Below are 23,701 nucleotides of genomic sequence, written 5' to 3' on the forward strand. Positions count from 1 at the left end.
TAATCAGTCCTTCAGTAAATTATTTCTATTATATTCCACTTGAGATTTATCTTCTAAGCATTTGTCTTGCCCAAGTGCTTCTATGCAACATGTATTAACTGAGTTATTAGAGGGTGCTTCAGAGCATGTTCCATAACATAAAAAGACATTTTTATTTTATTAAGCTTAAACATGCTATTAAGAGAAGTAACATGTTTCACAGGATAGTCTTAGATGACTTTTATGACAGTCAGTGTTGAACAGTGCAGATACTATAGTTGTTAAAATAAGAGTATGGGCATATTTGAGCCAATGAACCGTACTGAATAGATTTTCTACCAGGATTTGAAATAAGTAACGGATTTAAGCAAGGATTGGAAATACAACAACTGATTTGCCAAAACAGAAATGGTCCATGGAGCAGACTTAATTAACTCACACGAGGGGGCATAGCTACCTTGTAATGGGAAGTTAAATCAATTGCGGATAAATTTAGACAGATCAGTACAATTTAGTTTCATTGTATAAATGAATTTAGAGAACTGTGAAAAAGCAGTGCTTGACATTTGCATTCGTGAAAACTTAAGGATGAACATGCTTTCATCCTTAGTGGATGAAAGTCCTAGAGAAAGTGACACACACACAGGCTCAGAACACTGAAATGTTTTATAGGACCAGAGACATTTACAGCCATGATGCCCCTGGGTTTCTGGGGTGCGTTTCTGTGGTAGGAATCACACACCTGCCCGTAACAGCCATACCCTCTCAGCTTTCCACGACCAATCCTGTGCAATTCAGCTTAGGAGCAACAAACAATACATAAAATACAGCATAAAATTTAAAAGTACAGCCTCACAGTGAAGGAAGCAACTGAGCACAGCCCCGCACCCCTCTGGGGGCAGGGGAGTCATTCTCCCTGACTATCAGACCTGGCAGGGGTAGCTCCTGTCAGCACACCCTTGTACAACTGCAGCCCACCATTAATTCAACTCATCCCTCAGTGCTGTGTCATTGGATCCTCTTGGGTTCCTTCAGTGTTGAGATACAAAGCCTAGTAACAAAAAGGAGTGCATTCTAGCTGATCTGCTGTTTCCTTTTTCAGCAGCCTGCTCCTCCCTGGAGAGCCGATTACTCAGTTAACAGGGATTTAATAAAAACTTCCAACTGATTTATTTTTTTAATTGTGCAGTACTGTACCTAATAAAATCCTTTCTGTTTTTTCCCTATGGAAAACATGGGGCACATGAAAATGACCAGGTTTCCCTTAGCTCAACTTTATGCATGCACTGAACTTGAGGAGGCATATTTTAAGTTATAGGAGTACCTTTTGAGATCAGGTGCTTGCAAGCTATTTCTCCATGGCAGTAGAGCTTTCATGCACTTTCTTAATTATTTTTTAACTGCTGAGTTTCCCCTTCTGAAATTGGTACAGTTACTCAGATCATTTGCAATAGGTTCATACAAGCACACCAAGGCCCTAAGTTAGCCAAGAGCTGAGATTAATCTGGTGGAATGGGGCATCCCTTCAAAAGGAAGTAGGACAATTCAGCCTGTAAGACCCGCTTATCAAAGGAAAACCAATACAACTTACTCAGAAAAGGCAATGGAACTTACTTATGGTCAGCTGTTTTGTTGTCAGAGCACAAGATGTGCAGCCTGCAGACTCATTGAAAGCAGCAGGGCATGTTTGCTTCCAGATGCTTTAACCAATCCTCCTCTTTTCCTTAAGCCAACATTTTGTGTTTCTCCTTTGATAGCTGAACATTGCCACAAGTTTTACATAAAATGTTGCTGATTGAAACTTGAGATTAGAAAACCTGAGCTGAGTGAATTACCCACTCTAACACTCTCCCCTTGGCTTTAGCCTTGTCAGTAGCTTTGCCTACCACCAGGATTACTGACTCCCAGTCCCTTGCAAAGCGGCTATCTGGTATGGTATGCTTCTGCTGCCACGTGTACTAGGAATTAGTGACCCTGTCATCCTCCCCTAGAAGACCTGCTTTAGCAAGATCTAGTCCAAACTCAGACAAATATGCTCCCTCCAATAATACACTGAGCTAGAGGATAACAAGCTACTCATGCTTATTCATACTGCACCAGGGATATCACAAGTACTCTTGTATGTCCCCTCATTACTTTATCTTGTCCTGGGAGTAGCCATTTGCTTCAATTCATTTCTGGTAGGTTTGTCTTTAGGCAATTTGAGAAGGATAGAGAAGTCTGTATACCGTTCAGTGATAGAAGGTTATGGGTTTTGTTAGTTTTCATTGGACCAAGAAAGAAAAGACACGTATTTTTTATTTTCCTGACCTTCCCTGAATGTACCCTGAAAGGAGATCTGCTTCCCCAAGGAAACTGGTTTCCTAGTTCAAGAAAAAAGGCCTTAAGATGCTTGACCATATTGAAATTGTATAACCATTATGGCTTTTATCACTTAAGATACATTATGCATGAATATTCATTTTCAGCCTTACCTTTACATTTAAGTTTGCAGCACCATATTTCATATTAATGTTTCTAGCTAAGGATACATACTGCTCTTGGTAGTTAAGTGACAGTTAATCCAACACTTGCACAGAAGTGCCTTTAAAAGTCATTTGATGTATCAAGGTAGGCCAGTGCTGGTGACAACTGAGGCTTGGTTAAATTATATTACCAACAATGACACAATGTTAAGAATGAGATGTCAGCTGTGTAAAATAAATAAAAAATTTAAAGTTCTCTCAGCACTTGTAAATCTATTTGGTTGCATATATCTTTTACAGACAGGTATTTTCAAAAGACCGTAAAGTGTATATGCCAGAGAACTTGCTGCATGTACACACATGACATTCTACAGTAGCAAGAGTATAATCCCTTTCTGTTATTTTTTTTATAGCAATCTGATAAAGTATACATGAACATCATTGTGGGGGAGGAGGGGGGAACAAAAACACCAGCAGATGGTAGACTAAAGTCTTTCCCTGGTATCTCTTATGTAGTCCAAAGAGTTGCATCAAAGATTAATTTGGCAGCAATTGTAGCATGGATTGCAAACTAAGGCACCCCGGAATCATCATCTCTACCAAGCAGTTTTGGTTCTAGTCATCATGACATCTAGTTCCTCTCCTCTGTTCTCTCTCTTAATAATGTTTAGTTCACCACCTACATAGATCATTACTACGTAAACTTTAAAAGCAAACAAAAAGCAGATAATACATAAATGCATCTGGCACAAATTGAACTGCAAAATCTGTTATTGATAGTGCTTGTTACAGACAGCCACCCATACAAACATCTCTAATGGTGAGAAAACAGCTCCAGGTCAGCAATAGTCTTAAAACTATGTATCCTCAATGCCAGTGCTTGCAGGAACATCATACCAGGTATAGACACCTGTAACCCAGGAGGTGAGGGAGTTGTATTCTCTTCCTCATCAGTGATCTTGTCTGACTGGGGACATGAGGGCAAAACCAAAGCACATCTTATGCTTCCCCTGGTGTTACCTGTTGCTCCCCACATGAAGATAGTGATTGGACTCACCTGCGGCTCTTGTCCAGTTACAATTTTTGTATCTCTGTGTGTCATTGAAGTATTTTTGTTACTCTCATTTTAATAGTGCTGTAAAAAATTTCTCCTCTAGTCACACGCCTATTGACATTTTAATGTGTGTTGAATACGTGCATGATTTGGTTTAGAGCTGCACCATCTGGAAGGCACAGGAGACTGTTTCCTTCTGCATTGCCCTGGAGCGAGATAATCTGAATGGGGCGATAGTGCCAGAATATATGATGTCCATGCTACACCCTTCCTATGTTTATATATAAAGATGATTAGTGGTTTATCCTCCCGTTCTGGTTTAGCAATGACTACCCCCCTACATGACTTCTTGAAATACCAAGCCCAATTTCTGTTATCATGCACTTCAGCAGTTCAGCTGAAGTTAAACTGTAAAGCTCAACCAGGTCAAGTCTTCTCAGCAACAGAATTTTGTCATCCTAAAGGCAAGAGGCTGCATGACTTGCTGATTGTGCCACAGGAAAATGACAGGGAGAAGTGACGAAGCCACTCTGTTGCCTTGGAAAGGGGTGGGATAGGATAGAAATGGGGACTTGCTGCTGGAAGCTTACTGCTTTGGTCCCCCCTATCAGAATCACTCCAGGATCCTTATCTGCTAATCACCAATTAGTACTTCCTTTCTCTTTCCTAAACTTGGTTTGTATCCTCCCCTGAGCCAAGATCCCTGTGGCAATTTTACAATTGCAAGTCATAGCACACAGAACACCCTGCCCAATAAATTTGCAATCTAACTGAAACGATTCACCATCTAGTATAACCATTCCTTATTACGATTCATGGTAGATTTTATGGATGCTTTGAAGGCTCTGCTAATGGAATACCATTCACCTGGGTACTCTAGCACATCTGAATGGTTCCTTGGATCACAGTTTTTGCATACATACAGACAATTGGAAATATTACAGTGTTCCATCACATAAAGTGAAAATTTCCAATCCATTTCTAAAGTCTAATTTTCTTTCCTATTTTAGGGCCAAATGAACTTGATTGCAGTCTGATTATGGATTCTGGAGATACTGTTTATACAGAATTTGACTTTGAAGACCAGGTAACTATATACATATGGCCTCTCTCTAGACAGTTTTCTAGTTTATGTACATACTGTGCTATACCATTTCTCTGAACAAGGTGGTGCAACTTAAAGGGTACCTAAGCTAAAGGGCTTTTTAAGTGCAATATAAGTAAATTCATGATACACAGAGGTTGCTTTCTAGTTATGAGAAAAGAATGAATATTATCGTGCTATTAAGAGCCCATATCTTCCATTACTGTACATTGCTGAATTTCATCCACAAATTTTCAAATGTTGGCAAACGTGGCAAATAGAATTGTTGGAATGCACTGTAGGTCTACTGTATATTCAAGAAGAGGGAGAAAACATTTTTCAAGAGAGAGGCATGAAACTATGAAAAGTGTGAAATGGAACTAAAACCAAATCAAACATTCTCCTCTTGAAAAATAAAAGCATTTTTAAGAATAAAAAAACAACAAATGCTTACAATGTGTTGAAACCAGCCTTTCTACTGATCCCATTCTATCCACATCTAAAAACTAAATTTTGATAGCGTTTTCCTCATACATAGGAAGAAAGAAGGCTAGAGAGGGGGAAAAAGGTTGTACGCATCTTTCCCCTCTAATCTTCACCTCAGCACTGGTAAGGCCACATCTCGAGTACTGTGTCCATGTCCGGTTCTGGGCTCACTGGTACAACATATGGAGCTACTGAAGAGAGTCCAGTGAAGGGCCACTAAGATGATTAAGGGACTGGGCCATCTCTCCTATGGGGAAAGGCCAAGAGAGCTGGGAGCGTTCAGCCTAGAAATGAGAAGGCTTAGGGGGGATCTCATCAATGTGGACAGAAATCTGAAGGGAGGGTGCAAAGAAGATGGAGCCAGGCTCTTTTCAGTGGTGCCCAGCGACAGGAAAAGAAGCAGTGGGCACAAACTGAAACAAGGATGGTTCCTGAGGCTTGGATACTGTGCTAAGGATAGGTGTTATTATTCTTGTTACTGTGCTGTGGATAAGCATTAAAAGAATGACTTACAATTAAAGAAAATATTTTTAGAGGCATCTGTCTATCACACCACCATACTTAAGCGTTTTGCTTTCTGCCTTTCACTTTTGCACAACTCTGCTTGCATTTTCTTCACAAATGCCATAAACACTTCCGTAGATTTGTGAACAGCTTGGCAAAGAATGTTATTCTGTGTTTCTGTTATCATTCAACTAAATGCAGTTGCACATGTTCTCACCTCTTTCCTCATTATTTGCAAAAGATTTCTTTCCTCATGAAATTTTAAAGCTAGTGACAAAATCAGGACCAACAAAACTGAATTTTCATTCAGTATCATCCATTCATTCATTGGTTTTCTTTCACAGTATTCAATTCAACACTTTATCCTCGACTGCAACATGTTATATGTTCTAGCCCTGTTAATTTCTGTTAATTTATGATCCTTTTACTGTTCTTTTTGGCTCAGCTATTTCAGTTCAGCTTTTTTCAAGCAGACAGCTCGCCTCTGTCTCCAAATACCATTTTAAATCCCATTATTTCATAAGTCCTTCTTAAAACATTCTCTACCCCATCTTAAGTTTCTCATCAAGTTTGTCTTGATTGTACTACTTCTTTATTGCAGGGTTTAGGCATTTATGCCCTATAAAGCAGAATGTATATTTAAATCATGTTTGGATTATGTTGATGTTAAATTTTGCATTTTATTGACATTCTAAATACATTCTTTTGGCAGAGTATGAAGACTAAAGAAATTATACTCTTGGTTCATAATGTTTGAAATGCTGTTCAAATAATTAGCACAAGTTTTATAGTTACAAAATAAAATTAACAGAAAGAAATATATGAAAATTATACTAGTTTATAATGTCAAACACAGTCCATAAAAGCACTGATTATAGTTTTGAATGAAGTTGCATGTGGTTCTTATGTGAGACTAAACAATACGACGATGATGGGACCTTATTGTCTTTCTCAATAGCAAATATTCTTTCTGCCAGATGTGGCGGTTAGCTTTTCTCATTATTTTGCCAGACCAACACATTGCCATTCTGGCAAGAGTACAATACTGTTATCAAATAGAAAAGGAGAAATGAAGTAAAAACAGTGCTAAAAGCCCTTCAGTCAAAGAGAGATATATAAATATGAAGTGGCTGACAATGACTCTCTTCAACTGTAAGTTGATATCTTTGATACTTTTGTGACATTTAAATAAATATAAATATTTCTATTACTAATAAATATTTTTATACCCAGTTTATATGAGATGCTTTGTTCAAATATGAAGAAAATATAAATGAAAGAGCAACTGCAACTAAAAATCCCTTACCATCTAAATTTTGAAATGGTGCAAGCAACTATTATATACAGAAGCAAAGAAGTGAGTGGAGATTACCATAAAGTCATAATATCATCACCCAGTCTGAAAAACAAAATAAGAAATAACTCTAGGTAGAAAAGATCGATAACTAAATTCAGGAGTGAGAAACTGCTTGCATTCAAAACTTGAGCTCATTTTGACTACAGCAGTGATTTAATACTCTAGTGATTTACCACATGCTGTTTACGAATTGCATGAAGCACCAACAACCTTAACTCCCAGACTCTCAAGTGGAAAAGGAATGCACGTCTGGATACAAATGTGTCATGCAGTGATGTTACTGCATAGGAAATCTGTCATGTGAATGTGGGGGATAAGAAGTGGTGTTTCTAAGCAACCTTACACAGCTGAGCTGCTAAAAATGGCTGAATTTTAGCAGAACATCTTGGTAGTCACTGAACAAGAGGAGTTGGGAGTTAGAGCAGTACACAACATGTATTGAAGACAAAGCCACAGCTGGGAATGAGTATCACTTGGCACAGCTGAAATGGACATACAGATACCTCTGCATTTTCTCATTCTTGGAATGAGCCAGGAAAATCTCCAGTGTAAACTAAGCCAACAAAGTATCCAATTTCTTCAGATATAAGCTACTTCTTCCAGAATAACCTCTCTCCTACTGGCAGGCAGGAACAAGGAGAATGAGTGGTGTGGTTCCAACTACTGATGCAGTCATCAGCTCATCTAGGAGTGCTCCAAAATACAACAAAGTTCTTTGAGAAACACTTGGTCCCTGTTGTTGGAACAGTGCAAAGCAACACTAACACAGGCCGAGAGCTGGCTTTTCTGGAGGAATATGCAGGGGAAATAGAATTAAAAATAACTCAGAAAAAGCTTGAGCTTTGTATTGTACATTTTATAAATGAATGTAGAATTAAATTCATGTAACTAAATTAAAAGCAAGCTGATTGTTTTCTACCAGCTATGCATGAATGCCTCAAGAACTAGAACTTTTAATCACTAAGTCCCTACAGCATTGAAAGGAGGGGGGAATACTCACTTTAAAAAACAAACAAACAAAAAACCCACAAACAACCCCCAAACAATTTTTTTCTCCAAATCGCTAATAACTATTTTTCTGTTCTTTCTCAGATCTGTAGCTGTCAGATCCCATATTACAGAAGGAATAATCTAGGTTTTTGGAATGACTGCCTAAAATATAATCTTCAAATAAACCAAAAAATAAAAGCAGACAGTACCTCTCATTGAGAATGCCTTGTGGAAGAACCAGCTGAAGTTTCATGTGGTAGCAATCCCTATATAGCCTTTTCTGGAGTAATGATTACGCTACTCATGACTTGATTGAAAAACATAAAAGCAAATTAAACTGATAAGTTTCAGCTATTTTCACCTATATTAAGGCATCAGGAGTATGTTCTGAGCCACTCGTTTTTGGGTGCAACAGCATAGCTTCTAATGAGTGAAGACCTGTGCTTTATAGAATATTCTCAATTTGCAGAAATTGCTGTCATGACTAGTGTCTGGTTTAATAAGGATTGTCTTTTACTGCTGGAATGTTCTCAAGTGTGATACAGGTTTTCACTGCTCACTGTGTTCATTTATGCTTGCCTTTCAATTTCTCAACTTTGCCAGAGAGGCTGTCAATATAATGCCACTTGTTTCCAGAGATCAGACAAGTTTTATCTTCAAGAATTGGATTTTTAATTAGAATCCTACCATTCGGCTTATTTCAAGTGCATTCAGGCCAAAAGGGAATATTGAAACATTGGCATCAGTGAATCTCATCAGAGTTCCAGAAGAAAAGAGCATCCAATTATTTTCTTGTGAAAACAAGGCTTTCAAGACAACCATAGCTAGTCTGAGGAATATTTAGACTAATGAGAGAAAAAGTTAAAACATACAGTCAGACAACTGTAGAGTGAATACACTCCTGAACAAGTGCTTATAGAATTGATAATTTTAAAATTTGGGAAACATGAAAATCAGGTAAAATTCAAGTAAAACCTTAAAAATACACTTAGCCTCCTCTAATATTTGGGGCCGGGGGCAGAAATATATTTCACATCTACAAAACACTGAAATGCATTTTTATGCCTCAAAGTTACCAGTTCCTAACTGAGGCATTTCCATGTCCTTCCAGTGTCAGACTGCGTTTACTTATGCAATTAGGTAAATGCAATGGCACATGCAAAGGGGAGATTGCCTTTTTTCTTCCTCCCCAAGCGTGTCAAAAACCTAGGAAAAGTAGATGTAAAACAGACTGAAAGATAAAAAAAGGGTTTGTGTTCAGCAGTGACAAGCAATCTATTGAATTAAGAAAATTGCATAACCCAATCTTGCTGCAAGTGCAGAATGTTTTATAATTAGAAAATGTGACAGCTCACTTGAAAAGCAACAAGCAAAACCAAAGTGAAGTGGAAGAAAAAACCCTCAAAGAGACTTACTTTCATTCTAACGAGAGGAAACAAGCTCTTGATTAAAAGTTGTTGCCATGTAGTGACAACTCTTCTTACAGCTCGCTGTCGTTTCCCACCCAGAGCCCATACGAATGTAGGCTTTAGGGGAGCAGGAGGAAAGCTTTAAGTGAACAGATGAAAAACAGACTCCATTGTCACTAAGACTATAACAACATTTCTGGCCTGACTGATTATCATAGCTTGAAACTTATATATTCAAGAGAAATAATGAAAAGGCCCTGAAAGGCTTTTCAATGCAAAGCCGAACACAAATATTCCTAAAACTGATGGGCAACAGCAAATTGAAAGCCTTATTTAACTAAAGCTCTGTGGATTAAACCAAGGACCATTTTCCTCCATTTAATATGTTTCATATCAGTTGTCACTGTGTTTTTACTCCATTTTCTCTACATCAAAGATTTAATCCAAGTAATTTATTTAACCGTTCAGACACAGTACTGCATGGATTGACATTACAATATGACAAAGAGCAAACTGCACATCTCCATTAACAGGAGAAATTTTCATTGGGGCTTCTAAAGCTACCTTTCAAAATCAGATAAACATCGATTAAATTATTTAAGGGGTCAGATCTAGAATGTACTATGTTAATCACATGCTTTCTCTTTACTTGAAAACATAAGAAACTTCTGGTATAACAGCAGTTTTATTCATATATGCTGTGCAGCATTAATCGTTACAGGTCTTAGTAAAACAACCAAAAGCATCCAGAAGCCATTTGGTCTTTTAATGCTGAACACTACTGTGGTTTCCATTTCTCTTTTGCTGATAGGCAGCAGTATCGGTTTGAATTACAGATTCTGGTTGTACAGGAAAACTGATTAAAACAGAAGTACATGACGGAAAAGAAAATGGACTCTAGGAAACTCAGAGAATGATTGTGAAACTCTGTTCCCTCAACATTTGTTTTTGTTAAAGAGCACAGAAAGGTGGAGTCCAATCTAGTTTAAGGATATCTGCAAAAAGAGATAATGAATAAGCATCCAAAGACATGAAAGAGCTGGAGAGGCAGGCCTAGCTACAGAGAAAAGATGTTTAATAGAAATGTGCTGAAGTCAATGAACAATCTGTTCAATTCAAGTTGCCATGGAAACTATCCTATTAAATGCTTAAAAAAAAAATCAGTTCCAGAAACAAAGTACTACAGTTTGCCCGTTACAAAGTGCTCCCTTAATAAGCTCAAACCAAGTGTATTTTGGTGGTTGTATATCATTTTGTAAGTGTGAAGAATTATTTTTCTCTTCAAAATCACCATCGTACACTGTAGTAAAGGCATGTGAAAGAAAGCCTACTGCTCTTTTTTCCTCCATGCAAACCATGGCAAAATGGGCAAGAAAAATTGCTGTAGACTCAATCTGCACTTTTTCTTTGGAATGCCAGAAACAGTTTGCTCCTCCTTTCACAGACATTATTTGGAGTTACTTTCTGGTGATACTATATTGGGGGGGCTGAACTGCTAAGGATAGTTGAAGTCTTTGCATCTCCATTTCTTTTCTGATTTTGAACCAAAAGTCACTGCCTGCAGCTCTGGTGGGCAGTACAGGGCATGAGGACTCTGTTACAAGGATGGTGAGCTCATGTGAGTTACTGGAGATTTAAGCAACAGTGACAGCATCATTTTTCAAGATGTGCTGCATTTATGCTCCACTGAATACTTTTGCAGTAACTTAGGAAGCTCTCCTCTGTGGCTTGTGGAAGGTGTCTGTAGAAAAAAGCATTACAATTCACAGTATCTCACCCTCATTTTTCTAGGCAATAGCACTAGGAGAGTGTACCTCCTTTCCTCACACGAGCTTGCCCCTCCTCTGGCAAACTGAGGCCTTATCCTTTCATGCACAAAATATAACTTCACATCTAAGTTTGAGTTCTGCATTTTACATGTCTACCTTTACAGCCCAGAGAACCTGCATAGTTCTTGGGGAATATCAGGCATCCCACACAGTTGACACAAATAGGAATCCACATCAGAACATTTCATATTGTACCTAAAGCTGATAAAGAAATGCAAAGGTGTATTTTAAATCCCTTCCTTCCCACTTCCTAGATTTAGACAACTTACTCAGGGCTGTGGATGGGTTCTGTTCACATAGCCCAGCATCCCTAAAGACAGCTACCAAAGCCCGCCCTTAAAAATATTTGTAGCAACAATTCCTGTATTTTAAAGCTGAAGAAGAAACAGCTTTTTATAAAACATATTAATATTTCTTAATCACTGTCAAAGTACATAGTATACATTTTTACATTTACATATTAAACTGCAGTGATTTCAAGGATTGCTGTTTTACTATATGGGATACAAAACTGCTCTTTAAATAACTTGTATTGAAGCAGAAGAGTGGCTTCTCTGGGTATATTGGAAACACTTAAAAAAACCCCTCTATGTATTTTCAGGAAGCCATATGTTTCCTATTTGGTGTCTTTTTACTCCTTATGTATCCCATGATTGTGCAGTCAATTTTAGTCAATTTGGGCTTAAATACCAGTCATAAGGAGTGAGAAGTGGCCTAGTTTTAGAATTCCTTCACAGTAGTATCTCAGGTCAGTGGGCTTTTTCTTCCCACAGTTAAATTCCTTCTTAACAGAGAGGTCTTTATGAATACTGTAGAAGTTCCTTATTGAAAGTTATAAAACTACCTAATAAAACATAAATAGGTGTTTTAGTAAACCTAGAATATGCTTGGTCAAATGTTAAGCAGAGAAGGTCTTTGAGAGGTAAAATTTGAGCACAGCTGTCAACTTTTATCTTAATAGCAGCAAATCATAGGATCTGAGGCCACACACTGGTCTTAATTTTACAACACCCTATTGTCCTTCTCTGTGCCAAGATCTTTTTTCTTCTTGGAAATTGAATTGAGACTGGCCTGCAGAAAACCCTTTTTCATCTACAGTTAAAAAAAACCAAAACAAAACAAAAAAACACTACAAACAACAACAAAAAAAACCCACAAAAAACAGAAAAACCCAAACACTGAATTCCAGCTCTCAGGAGGCAATGTAACAGTTCAGGGCAGAGACACTCTCATATAGTGCCAATGGTGTATGATTTGAGGGATCCGTTCATTAGGATTGTTGTTAGCAGTCAAAGAAAAGGAGCTGAGCAGCACCAAGTTTGCAGTTCAAATGCATTGGAAGGTCCCCTGCTGCACTTCTCTGCTGCAGTTGCTTGGTGTAACAAAAAGCCCCTGGGAGAATTTATACCAAGCAGCATAAATACTCCACATAGAGAAGAATCATTTAAGAAGTGATGGCAATTTACAGAAAGAAGAATGCTAAAGGAAAAATAGTGATAACTTCTGTGAAGAATTTTGTAGGCACTGGGAACTTTCTATAAATATACTGTAAAGTAACTGAATACCATATGTGACAGAAGTATTTTAAAATGAGCGATAGATAATAACTATGCACAGATAATATGGGTGTCGAGTGTCTTAAGCGTCTTCAAAACACAAAGATATTTAAAAATCAAGCCCTAGTTTTTCTTCAAGTTAGATATAATGCTGTCCCCTCTAGTTTAGCCTTTTAAACCTAATATAAAAATTGCAAATGAAGTGTTTTGTTTACCAGAACACTGTTATGCTGCTCTGGTCATGCAAAATGCTACTACCCTGCTTGAAGGAGTGTTCTTATTGCATACCTTGGTTGGTAAGTTTGCCCTTAAAAGTTAATTTCTTGGAAATTTTTTCCTGTTTTCCAGTGTCTGGAAATCAATATGGAACTAAATAAATTTTGCTTTCATTTTCATGCTGAATAATCACATGTATTTTTTTGTCATTAAAATAACCTACAGAAGTTCACAAAAACCCAACCCCCACACACTAGAGCAAACAGATGTGATTTTTTTCCCCCTAAACTACTGATAGGTATCCTTCTTTATGCTATCAAAGAATGAGAATGAAAAATCTGAAAAAGTCTTGCATATCTTTAAAAGCCAGATAACTCAATCTTGGTTTACAAGTGTTAAAAACAAGTTAATCTCTACCTCTGTATAGGTATAAATTTGTTTTATTTTCAGAACTGATGATAAGGTTTATTTTAAGAGAGTAATGGCATAGACATTCTTTTCCTTGCTAGAAACCCAAAAGGAAAAGAGAATCATAGTGACCTAATAATCTTTCAGCATTTTGTAGATGCTATTGCAAACACTGATTATTTTTTTTCACTTTCTTGTTGTATGCACTCCAAACAAACAAAAATCACCTCAAGTAACATTAGCACTGTTCTCTCGTCTTAATTACTATTAGTCCCTTTTGATACAAATAACTCCACTCTGCTGAGCAGTATGAGCTGTATAAGGTATGCCTTTCAGGGAAAAAAAAAAAAGCCTTTCAGTCTGAATGCATTCATACTGTATCTTATTTACACATATTCATTAGTTCTGGACCAGAGGACATCAGAGCACAGTCACTCCTGCTTTCCAGAGGCATACTTTAACACTCAGCTTGCAGAAAGCAGCTCAGCCTCAAAGTGATTTGAATCATAAATCAAATTGAATGGCAAGCAAGTGGATGGCTCATAAAATCCATTCCCAGGGACTATTGCCCATACATGAAACCTGCAGCTAACCCAGCATATCTCATAAAACCCAAACATTCACTCTTACAGGAAGAAAACAGGAATTTAGAAGATGAATTCCACAGCTGAGCTCTGACTAGCCCCAATTTCTTCCAGTGCTTAACTTTGCCTAGCTAAAGCTTGCTCAAGGTCTTTACTTTTTGCAGTATATGTAAGGGCACCACGCAGTGATCACTACATTTTTAGAAATAGAGTCTGCATACATCTAATCTGAAAGACCATCCACTGTGATTGGGTATATGCCTATTAAATCCACTTCCAAACACATGTCAAACTCTAAAACCACACAGATTGTGACAGACTGGACTGTGCTGAAGCAGACAAATTGTATATCCAGACAGTGCTCAACAGACATCTCATACTGCTTTCTGATTCCCTAAACTATTCTTAATCGGTGAGAGAATTTGAGAGCTAAAGTTGATTTTAAGGGTACTAGATGTAGAAGCATCATCTGCAAACATTTGAGATTTCATGTAATATTACTTTATTAAGGACTAAGAATTCAAAGTAAATATACTACAGGTGAAAGTGGAAATCTAAGTCCTAAACCTAGTTCTGCTTCCATATGTAATTGTGTTTACATTGACAAGTCACCTGATATCTCTGGTAAAATGGAAATAACATCCTTGCCTCTATTCCCAAAGGAAATACAGGGACAATTTATGGAGGACTGTAGTGTTCTTTGAAGAAATAAAATGCTACAGGAGTACAAGTGTTTTGAATACGTAACAGCAGCAAAGGGAGAAACATAAAACTACAGTGTGCTGAGAAATTGATGGTTATATACCTACATTCCCATCAAAGGGATGCTGATGGGATCACCATGATAAAATTACATAGTCAGTTCTTGCCTGTACTTTCTACTGAATACATTATGTCATTCTGTATTAAAGTTCTTTGTTTATGCAGCTTTTTTTTTTCCTGCTTACACATTAAGCTCAATTCTCAACAAATATTTTTAGGCAGAGCAACATGGAGAAACATGTAGTTTTTATTTGTTTAAATAATTTGTACCTGACATGTTCCTTTGAATTTTTACATTCTCAAATTCAATCTTGAAAATTGAGCATAATTTTAAGCAACAATCACATTGTATTTTAAATTCAATCTCACTAGACTGCCTCTTTTCTCCTTAATCCATGATTATTTATCCTCTTCAGTAAATTTCTAGGAGGAACTTGTTCTGTCTGTTAGAAATCGGAATAAAATGTATCAGGCACTTTTCACCACTATTTTCAAGAAGCATCCAAGCAACAAAAAGGTGATGAGAGAACTTTTTTTCTTTTCCATGCTATGAAAAAGAAAAAAGAAAAAAAAAAAGGGGGGGGGGACTGGAGCAGAGGTTATTAATGGGTAACAGAAAAACTCATTTCATCAGGTAACAAACATTCACAACAGTTGTCGCTAAATCCTAATGAAGAAAATGTCCCATCATTAGATGAAAAAAATTAAATATAATTTATTGCTTTCTTTAAAGTGATATGACTTAAAAGTCCTAATTCATTAGTAACAAAACTCAAAGATCTGAAGAATTCTGTACGATTTCCATATAATTTGCTGTGATTTACTGTCAGGGTTTTTTTTATTATGTAAATTACTTCACAACCTAGCAATGACAGGCAGTAACTTAAACTCATTAACCTATGAAGTAACTACTACTAGTCAGATATTTACTAATAATGAGTTAAATGACAAGAAGTCAGAATACAGTCAGAAGCGTGCATTTTCCAGCTCTAAAGGCAAGTGTCAGATAAGACATTCCTTACAGGTAGCAAACTTCTCTATTTAGCAATCATTTTAATGTACTGTTGATATTATTTAAGTAGTTACACGGTCAGCTATGCCCCACTAATTGATATGTTTCCAGACAATATTTGTAGATACAACCTGTCTCTAAAGGCATCTGAAATTATAGACTACCCACCTTTCTTCAGAGCTTATTCCATATACGATTATACTCTTCCTCACCTTGCTTTCAACTAAATGGAAACAGCTATACCGAGAGTACAGAAACTGTTCTGCTGCTAAATCACTGTATTCCTGATGGCAATGTCATATAAAATACCATTAGCAATCTAGTAATTGGTGGGACTTTTCCTTAATGCGATCACTTGGTAAATCCAACAGTTATTTTCCAGAGCACTTTGGCAACCAGGCAGAACAGTGCTTTCAGGCCCATATAGGTTAACTTATTTGCATTTTAGAGATCTGCTTGCTAGAAAGACACAATCAGAAACAGGTGTTGTCAAATGTAAATATGAGGGGACTGGCATTAATCAGGATGCCAGTCTCTGCCACTCTCTACAAGGGACTGCAAACCAAACAGCACATCTAGCTCCTCATCCAGATCAGCAGAAAAACTGGTTCTACTTTTGAGGAGACTGGGAGGAAAGGGGTGAAAAGAAATGGTTCTAAGTCACATTTAAGTACAGACTAGTGAAACTGTGTAGGAACACCTTCTCATGAAAGCAAAATTAATTGTAGCCCAACTGTTCTAATTTGTTCCTCCTGACTTTTCTTATAGCTCCCCTAGAGACCAGGCTTTCAGAACCTCTTTCCACCCCAGTTGGGTGCTGTTCAATTCTGTCTGAAAAAATGTTTTTATGGAATAACTTATTCTCTGAAATATGGGGAACCTTATTTTGTCATGGAAGTTCAGCAGGGCTGGTGGTCCCACTCACATCAAGCTGTGTACTGAGTTGTCTTACAGAATTATGAAACAGATGCCCTTTGAAAAAAAAAAGTATAGAGAAAAAACCCAATTCTTTTGAAAACAATATTTCTGCACCTGAAAAGGGAGCAGTTACAGATATAAAGAGAATTCATTATTTTGATATTCTGGGTTCTGATCAATGTCACTGTCACACTTCCTGTTTACCTGCTTTTGAGTTGTAATGAGAATTCACTTTAACGGCTTTTCATAGCACTTGTTCCTCATGTGAACATGGCTTGTTGATTAGTTAACCTGTTGTTCTATTAAAGCAGATATGGTTGGTCAAATAAAAGCAGTTGATAGCTTATTTAGCTTCAGTTCTCCCTCTAGTTTTTACATATTTCAGCTCTAAAAAGTTAGAACTGTAACTGACCTTTATTATCACCTGCTGCTCTTAGCAGCCCCCCAGGGTTATGGAGGCAGTTTAGTTCTGCAGTTATAGGGGGGGAATAAAGCAGTAACTGAAAGAAGTAATGCCTCTTTCATTTGACTGTAAACTAGAGACTGTAATCTTATTTTTTAAAGAAACTACTCTAAACTTTGTGTCTAAAATTATTTCAATCCATAAACCTTCAAAGGCATGGTAAGAAGCTGAATCTAAACCCAGATCTTTTGTACATAATACATCCTTTGCAGGGTCAAATATTTTATTGTATTATTACAAAGAAAGAGCATGTAGGGTTAATACTGTTGCTTGACTGGTAGGAAAGAGATTAATCTCTTATTTGAAAATGGGTTTTTTTCCCCCTGAAATACTCTCCTGCAAACTTGTAGTGGATCCAGTTGCTTTTTTAATTTTGCCCCCTTTCCCGCTTTTTTTTTTTTTTTAAGATGGCATTTCTTTTGCTGCAGTGTAATAGGCTGAGAATTACTGTGACTCAAAAACTGAAAGTGTTCTATGTATCGAGTGTAATAGTACTTCAGCCTAATGAAGAGTACTTCTGTTTCACTGATAATGGGAACACAAGGAGAAACCTGCAAGAGCCTTGCAAATTACAGCAGCCAGCAGTTTACCCATTCTATTCACCATGCTGTTCACTTCACTTCATCTGTTCATGCAGCTATACAAATTTCTAACAGTGGCTATTTTTGACAGCACACTGAAGCAGAACTGTAAGAAACTACAGCTTGGTAACCCTATCCTATTTTGAAAGGACTAGCATAACGTATTCTGTGCTGATATTACACACTGATGATGTAATACGAGCACGTTATTGTCAATGCTATTATTGATATTTTATAGACTAAAGAACGGATGGTGTGAGTATATTGACACTACAGAACCTTGACTATGTCCAGCATATATATAATTCTAATTTATAAGAACAACAAAGAATTCCCAGTCTAACACTCTTGCTGGCCAGTATTTGTAATACCTTGTTGGTTGTACTACACAGTATGTGACAAAGTAATTCTAAGTGGCCAAGTATCAGGAAAAAACATGCCACATTCTCCATTTCTCTGGTATAATCCCTCTTTGTAGTTCAGCAGCCTTTGTAACAACTTGGAGCTTGTGTTGCATTCCGAAGGTAAACACAATCAAGTTGTTTCAGACCAAAGACTAATTTCACCTTTATATTGTAACTCACTTCTAAAACTTACTCCAATATTGCCTTTCTACTACTAACAGCTTATCATACCATATTTACTTCAGAAGTAATTCAGCATGCACACTAGTTGCTTATATACTGTGCTGGAACTGTGCAGTTGGACACTAAAAAAGCTGTTCCTCACAAAAACAGTATGGGTCAGTTAATCATCTCAAGTTATCTTGGGTTCTCCATGCTCGTGTTCTACCAACTGAAACAGTACTAACAGTATTTCTATGACATTGTTAACCATATCTCAACTTAGATTAAAACTAAGATGTTAGAATACGGAGAAGATAAAGATATACAGATAAGAAGAAATGCAAAGTACACAGAATATCCATTTCAATTTGTCAATTGCTTAATTAACAGGAGGAGGATCAGTCAAGTTTTTCTGGTTATGACACCACAGGAGGTGAGTTTCTTTTTCAGTGTCATTTGTGATTTAATTTTGAAACTTTTGATTTCCCCTTGTATTTAAACAGTTACTTAGAAGATAAAGTGAATTCAGATTATTTATATTGTGAAAGTTATGTCTCAAAGGATTTTATTATATGAATTCTCTTTGAATGCAAATTAAAGCTTGTAAAAGATATTTCTACACTCTTTAGGCCAGTGGATCCCATATTATGAGAAAATATTACTGTTAATCAGCATCAGCTCTCATAAATGTTTTCAGAAATTGGCAGTTATGAAAAGCTTGCTGGAAAGTATGAGCTGCTAAGAATCCAAGAGGAATGAAGGGATTAGCCAAAGCCTTTTATGGCTAATGATATTATGTAATGAGATATACATGCCACAAAATAAAAACCAAAATTGTATGTGGTAAATTAATGTGACTTGTAAGTGATTGAGTCAAAGACATAATAAAATTCCAGCAGGCTCAGATGGGGCAAGATTGCCTTCTGTGCTGATATAATCAGGCTAATGACTGGGACTTAGACTAGAAGGAACTGCTTTTTCAAAAATACAATTTCGGTAAAAGGCAAAGCTGTAGTACATACAGTAGTTTGGTGCTAAAAGGACAGTAATACTTGGATTTCAGTTAAGATTATTATTAGCTGAATTTGAGGCACAGGGGTATTTAAGACTACATCTCAGATGTAGCATACTGAACATAAAATCTGAATGGGTTGTGGACAAAATTCTATAGCAATTATAATGTAATACCATATTCAGAGAAAAATGCAATGGCTCAGGAGGCACATTATTACATCAAGATACATCTGCTTCCCGCCCCCCCCCCCCCCCCCCCCAACCTCTTTTAAAGAACTTATGTGTATTTGCAAGGCCTAATTTTCAGGTAAAATATTTTTATCATATCTGCAGCGAGAACTACAAAACTGGGAGATAAATAGGCTTGTAGATAACAGCTCCTTTTGGAATGCAGAGCATTATAGCAGAATGTAAATCTAGTGAAATCAGATCACCTTGCGTGAGTGTTACACAATTCAGTATGGAAAGCAGTTAAGATTAAAATTAGTAGCTCTTGCCAACTAAAGAATTTTTATTTTCATTTCAGACTTTGCAGAAGATCTGAAGAAATCAGACATAATTTTTGTTGTCGGTAAGTAGGATTCCTAATTTAACTGCTACATTTGAAAATCCCCATGTTAGTAAGTTTTGATTATAAGTATATGATTTCTTTTAAAGTTTAGCAGAACAGTTTAGTTAAGAGTATTTACACTGCAACGGTGGTTTAGTCTTTTGAAAGGGAGTTAGGATTTAATATTGTCTTGTTAACCTGCATCTGACCATGCTAACAACAGTTGCGTAAAGCTCAGAGCAGAAGGTGTGTTTAAGTGTGAGCATATTCAAAATAACCTTAGTTCTTGTGCAGTTACGATATTGTGTGATCTCCCACAGCAAAGCTGCCTCACCAGCATTAGTTAAAGTGTTACTAGATTGAATTTATAACTCAGAACTTCAAGGTTTAGGTGAAAAAAATCAGGTCTCTTCACCTCTTCATTTGTGAAAAAACTTTGTGAATACAGGTTTCAATTCTGCATGGGCTCAACGTGCTGTTAAAAAGTCAGTGGGCTAGTCACCATGCATGATGCTTAGCATGCACTGAGGCTTTGCAGGTTCAAGGTTTACTTTATATTTGCTTTCTGGAAGTCCACAGAGGAAAAGCACCATGTTAATCCCATTATTTTATAAATGTGACCAATGTAATTAGCATAAACTTTGAACAGCCTTTTAAAACAAATTATAATCAGAAGATTTACAAGTTTCAGCTTACAGCTTGGTACTAATTACTTGGAAAGAATAATTGCTTTTATATCAAGCAGAGTTTTTCAGAACTGTTTTACAATACAGAGCAGGAACAACACATTTCTAAGGACCCAAGGATAGATGTCCAAACACGGGTAATTTTACATGAAACTCAGTCACTTTGTGCATTCTTTTTCCTAAGGAAAAAGAAAGTGACTTCTGAAATTAGTCATAAATAATGGAAGTTTCATTCAGAATTCAGGAGGCATCAAAAAACATTCCAATACCAGCAGGTTGAAGGAGGTGTTCCTTCCTTCCTATTCAGCACTGGCCATCTTCCTGCTGTTCACTAGTGACAAATTTTCATTCTCTCTGCCTCAAATATCTTACTGGAAAATTATGTTTGGGTTTGTGTAAACACAGATTTTAAAAAAAAAAGTGAGGATGCTCAAATAATTTGGCCTCTGAAATTGTCCATGGTAAGGCATATTTTTCATTTACCTCTGGATTGCTTTTTCTTTTTCAAAGAGTGGGTTTTAATTTTCACTTACAATTTTTATAGGCCATCTACTAGCTGTCTTCCAGCTTAAAACTGAAAAAACTGGAAACACAACTTTTCTCTGCTCTTAAATCCATCTCGGGCTTTCTAGTAAATGCTTTCCAGGAACAGAGGAAAATTCTGCTTTATCAAAAGTCAAAGTTTTCTTTGATGAAAATATTACAATGAAAATTTTGACTAAGTCCAAACATGGGTTACTTTTCAACAAATTATGGAGAATGATTTATACTTTTTCCCAAATACCCCCATCCCCACCTCTATCCTCCCACCCCTGAAAAAGCTTCTTGAAGTCTGATGCGAAGAGCAAGGGTATATTTTTTTCTTTTTTTTTTCTTTTTTTTTTTTTGTGTCACCAACATAAAATCTTCACAGTTGCTCATTTGGCTGCAAAACCATGATTTTATTCCATCCAAATGGTATTTCCCAGAGACAGATTTCTTGCTGGTGCTAGGTTGGAGTGGCCACAATTTTCCTTATGGCCTTTTCAGGCAGGTAAATGTGCCTGAATCACTTGCTGACCCACATGCACTCCAGGTTTAACATTATACACACTAGCCAAATGCATACCATTTGCCTACGCAGTGAAGTTGTCTTCCATGTCAGTCAAGAGCTGACGTCTGATCACCGTAAATTGTACAAGGATGAAAGAAAACTTTGAAGAAGCCTCAGAGAAGCAGAACAAAACTGGGAGGGAGCAGGTGGGGGGAGAAAAGAGGGGAAAAAAAGCACCACATATTCTCAGTGGCTAAGTACTCATTGCAGTGGAGAGCACTAGAAATGTTCAGTCCATGATACCTTGACTAGAAAGAAAGCAGGGAAGGTGGGTTGGAACATGCTGCTGTAGATACTCGAATGGGAAAAACTCTAGGTCTCAGGTGTCATTAGAAAAGTTTACTCATTACATAGATGTATTCATGAGGAAATAATAAGATGCTTATAAAGGTGTTTTAAAACTAGAGTTCTAAAGACATGCATTTGAAGTAGTTTACAAACTAATTGAAATAAATACACCATCTGCCATAGCTGAAGAGATACTGTTTATAAGACAAAAGGGAAAAAGCAGACAATTCCCTCCCCCACTAATTTCCCTTGAAAACTGTCCAAGAAGGCAAAGAAAAAAACCTCTAATTAGCAAAGATTTACATTAGAGCTAATGTAGGAATTAATTGTAATAACAGTCAACTCTAATTAATTAAGCAACAACGTCAATGTTTTATCCAGACAGCAAAGCAGAGACATAGAACCAGCAAGTCAAAAATATGGGAGTTAATAGCAGGGTAATAAAAGAGGCAAAAAACAAGTTAAATTTGGCCTGTAAAATTCAAGAGAAAAATAAAAAATTAACAGGTGCAAAGATAAATTCGGGGGATGCTCTAATATTCAAAACTTATGTAATTACTGCCAGTCACTAAAAAAAACCCCCACCAAAACCAAACCCACAAACAAACACCCCCCCACCCAAAAAATCTTTTTTCATCAGAGCAGCATGAAAAGTAAAACCTTAACCGGAATGAATAATGTAGGTTTTTATCATTCTTAACTAATGTGATAATCTGTATCACATCCAGAAAATTGTCATAGATAACACAGTTACTGGGACCATTACTCTTCCCTATCCTCTACAGGAGTTTCATAAAACATAGCCACTTTTGGTTTTGATTGAGACTGAAACCAAAGTAGTAAGTTTTCAGGAATCTTTCTGCACTTGGGATCAGAGACAAACTCCCCACTTACTCTTAAATGTGGTGTTTAAAACTTAGTCAATGTAACCAATTTCCTCTGCAGAATCCTTGTCATATTCTTCCTGGTGAGCCAAAGCTGACAATGGTTTAAGCTCAATGTAAGTAAGACCAGCTTTTCAGCAGACACTCTGAAGGTACTATCATGACCTGTGCTTAGAGGTAAAACATTATCAGCTGCAGACACTAGCTTGTTGTGCACACAAAGCCAAACAACCAAAAATATCACAAAATCCAAAATTTTTTATTTGTCCAAGTCATGTCAGACTTTCAACAGCTTTGAATTTTGCCCTGCTTTGAGTAGAGGGTTTTTCCACGTTACCTAAATTATGCTACAGTAATTTTATTGCAGGTCCGTCTACAATCAGATAGGCATAGGATGAGTAGTGCTGATAATTTAAACCCCAGTCAGTCCAAGCACTAACTGTACAAGCTGATGAAGGCTGGTTTCTCTGACTTTCTGTGAAATGAAATCCATGTTTTCTTTAAGAGGGATGAAAACTTGGTGATGTCCCAGGTCATCACATCACTCTGCCAACATGTGCTCCAGGTTGTTTTCCGATTAAAATAATCTTTCATAAAAATAAAAAATAAAAAAATGGTGTGGTTTTGGTTGTTGCTCGTTTTAAGTAACAGCATCGTTCCTATATGGTTTCACTCAGACTAAAATCACACGTGAACAACAGATGACATGCTATTGAGAAGCCTTCACATGCCATATTCTGAAACTAAGGCTTATTTTTATTTGTATAAATAATCCAAGCAGCACTGATAGAATTGCCAAACTGATCAAGTCCTCCAAAATGATAGCTTGAATATAAGGATAGCTTGACTGGGGTTATTTTGATTTCATTTCTGAGGCCCTATTGTGCAGCTAGGTTTCCCCGCAAGCACTTTTCCATGATACAAGGATGATACTTATTATGAAAATAAGGTCTAGAAATTGAA

The 23,701-nt window shown here is 36.9% G+C and overlaps 1 protein-coding gene across 1 annotated transcript in view; it reads left to right on the forward strand.

Moving 5' to 3' along the window:
• Positions 1-23,701, forward strand: part of AK5 (adenylate kinase 5) — a 99,642-nt gene that overhangs the window by 53,485 nt on the left and 22,456 nt on the right. The window contains exons 8-10 of the mRNA XM_049808586.1: positions 4,509-4,585; positions 18,614-18,656; positions 19,764-19,808. Of these exons, the coding sequence (XP_049664543.1) occupies positions 4,509-4,585; positions 18,614-18,656; positions 19,764-19,808 (165 nt within the window). The remainder of the gene's footprint in view (positions 1-4,508; positions 4,586-18,613; positions 18,657-19,763; positions 19,809-23,701) is intronic.

This window comes from Accipiter gentilis, chromosome 8, assembly GCF_929443795.1.
Source record: "Accipiter gentilis chromosome 8, bAccGen1.1, whole genome shotgun sequence".
Lineage (NCBI taxonomy): Eukaryota > Metazoa > Chordata > Aves > Accipitriformes > Accipitridae > Astur > Astur gentilis.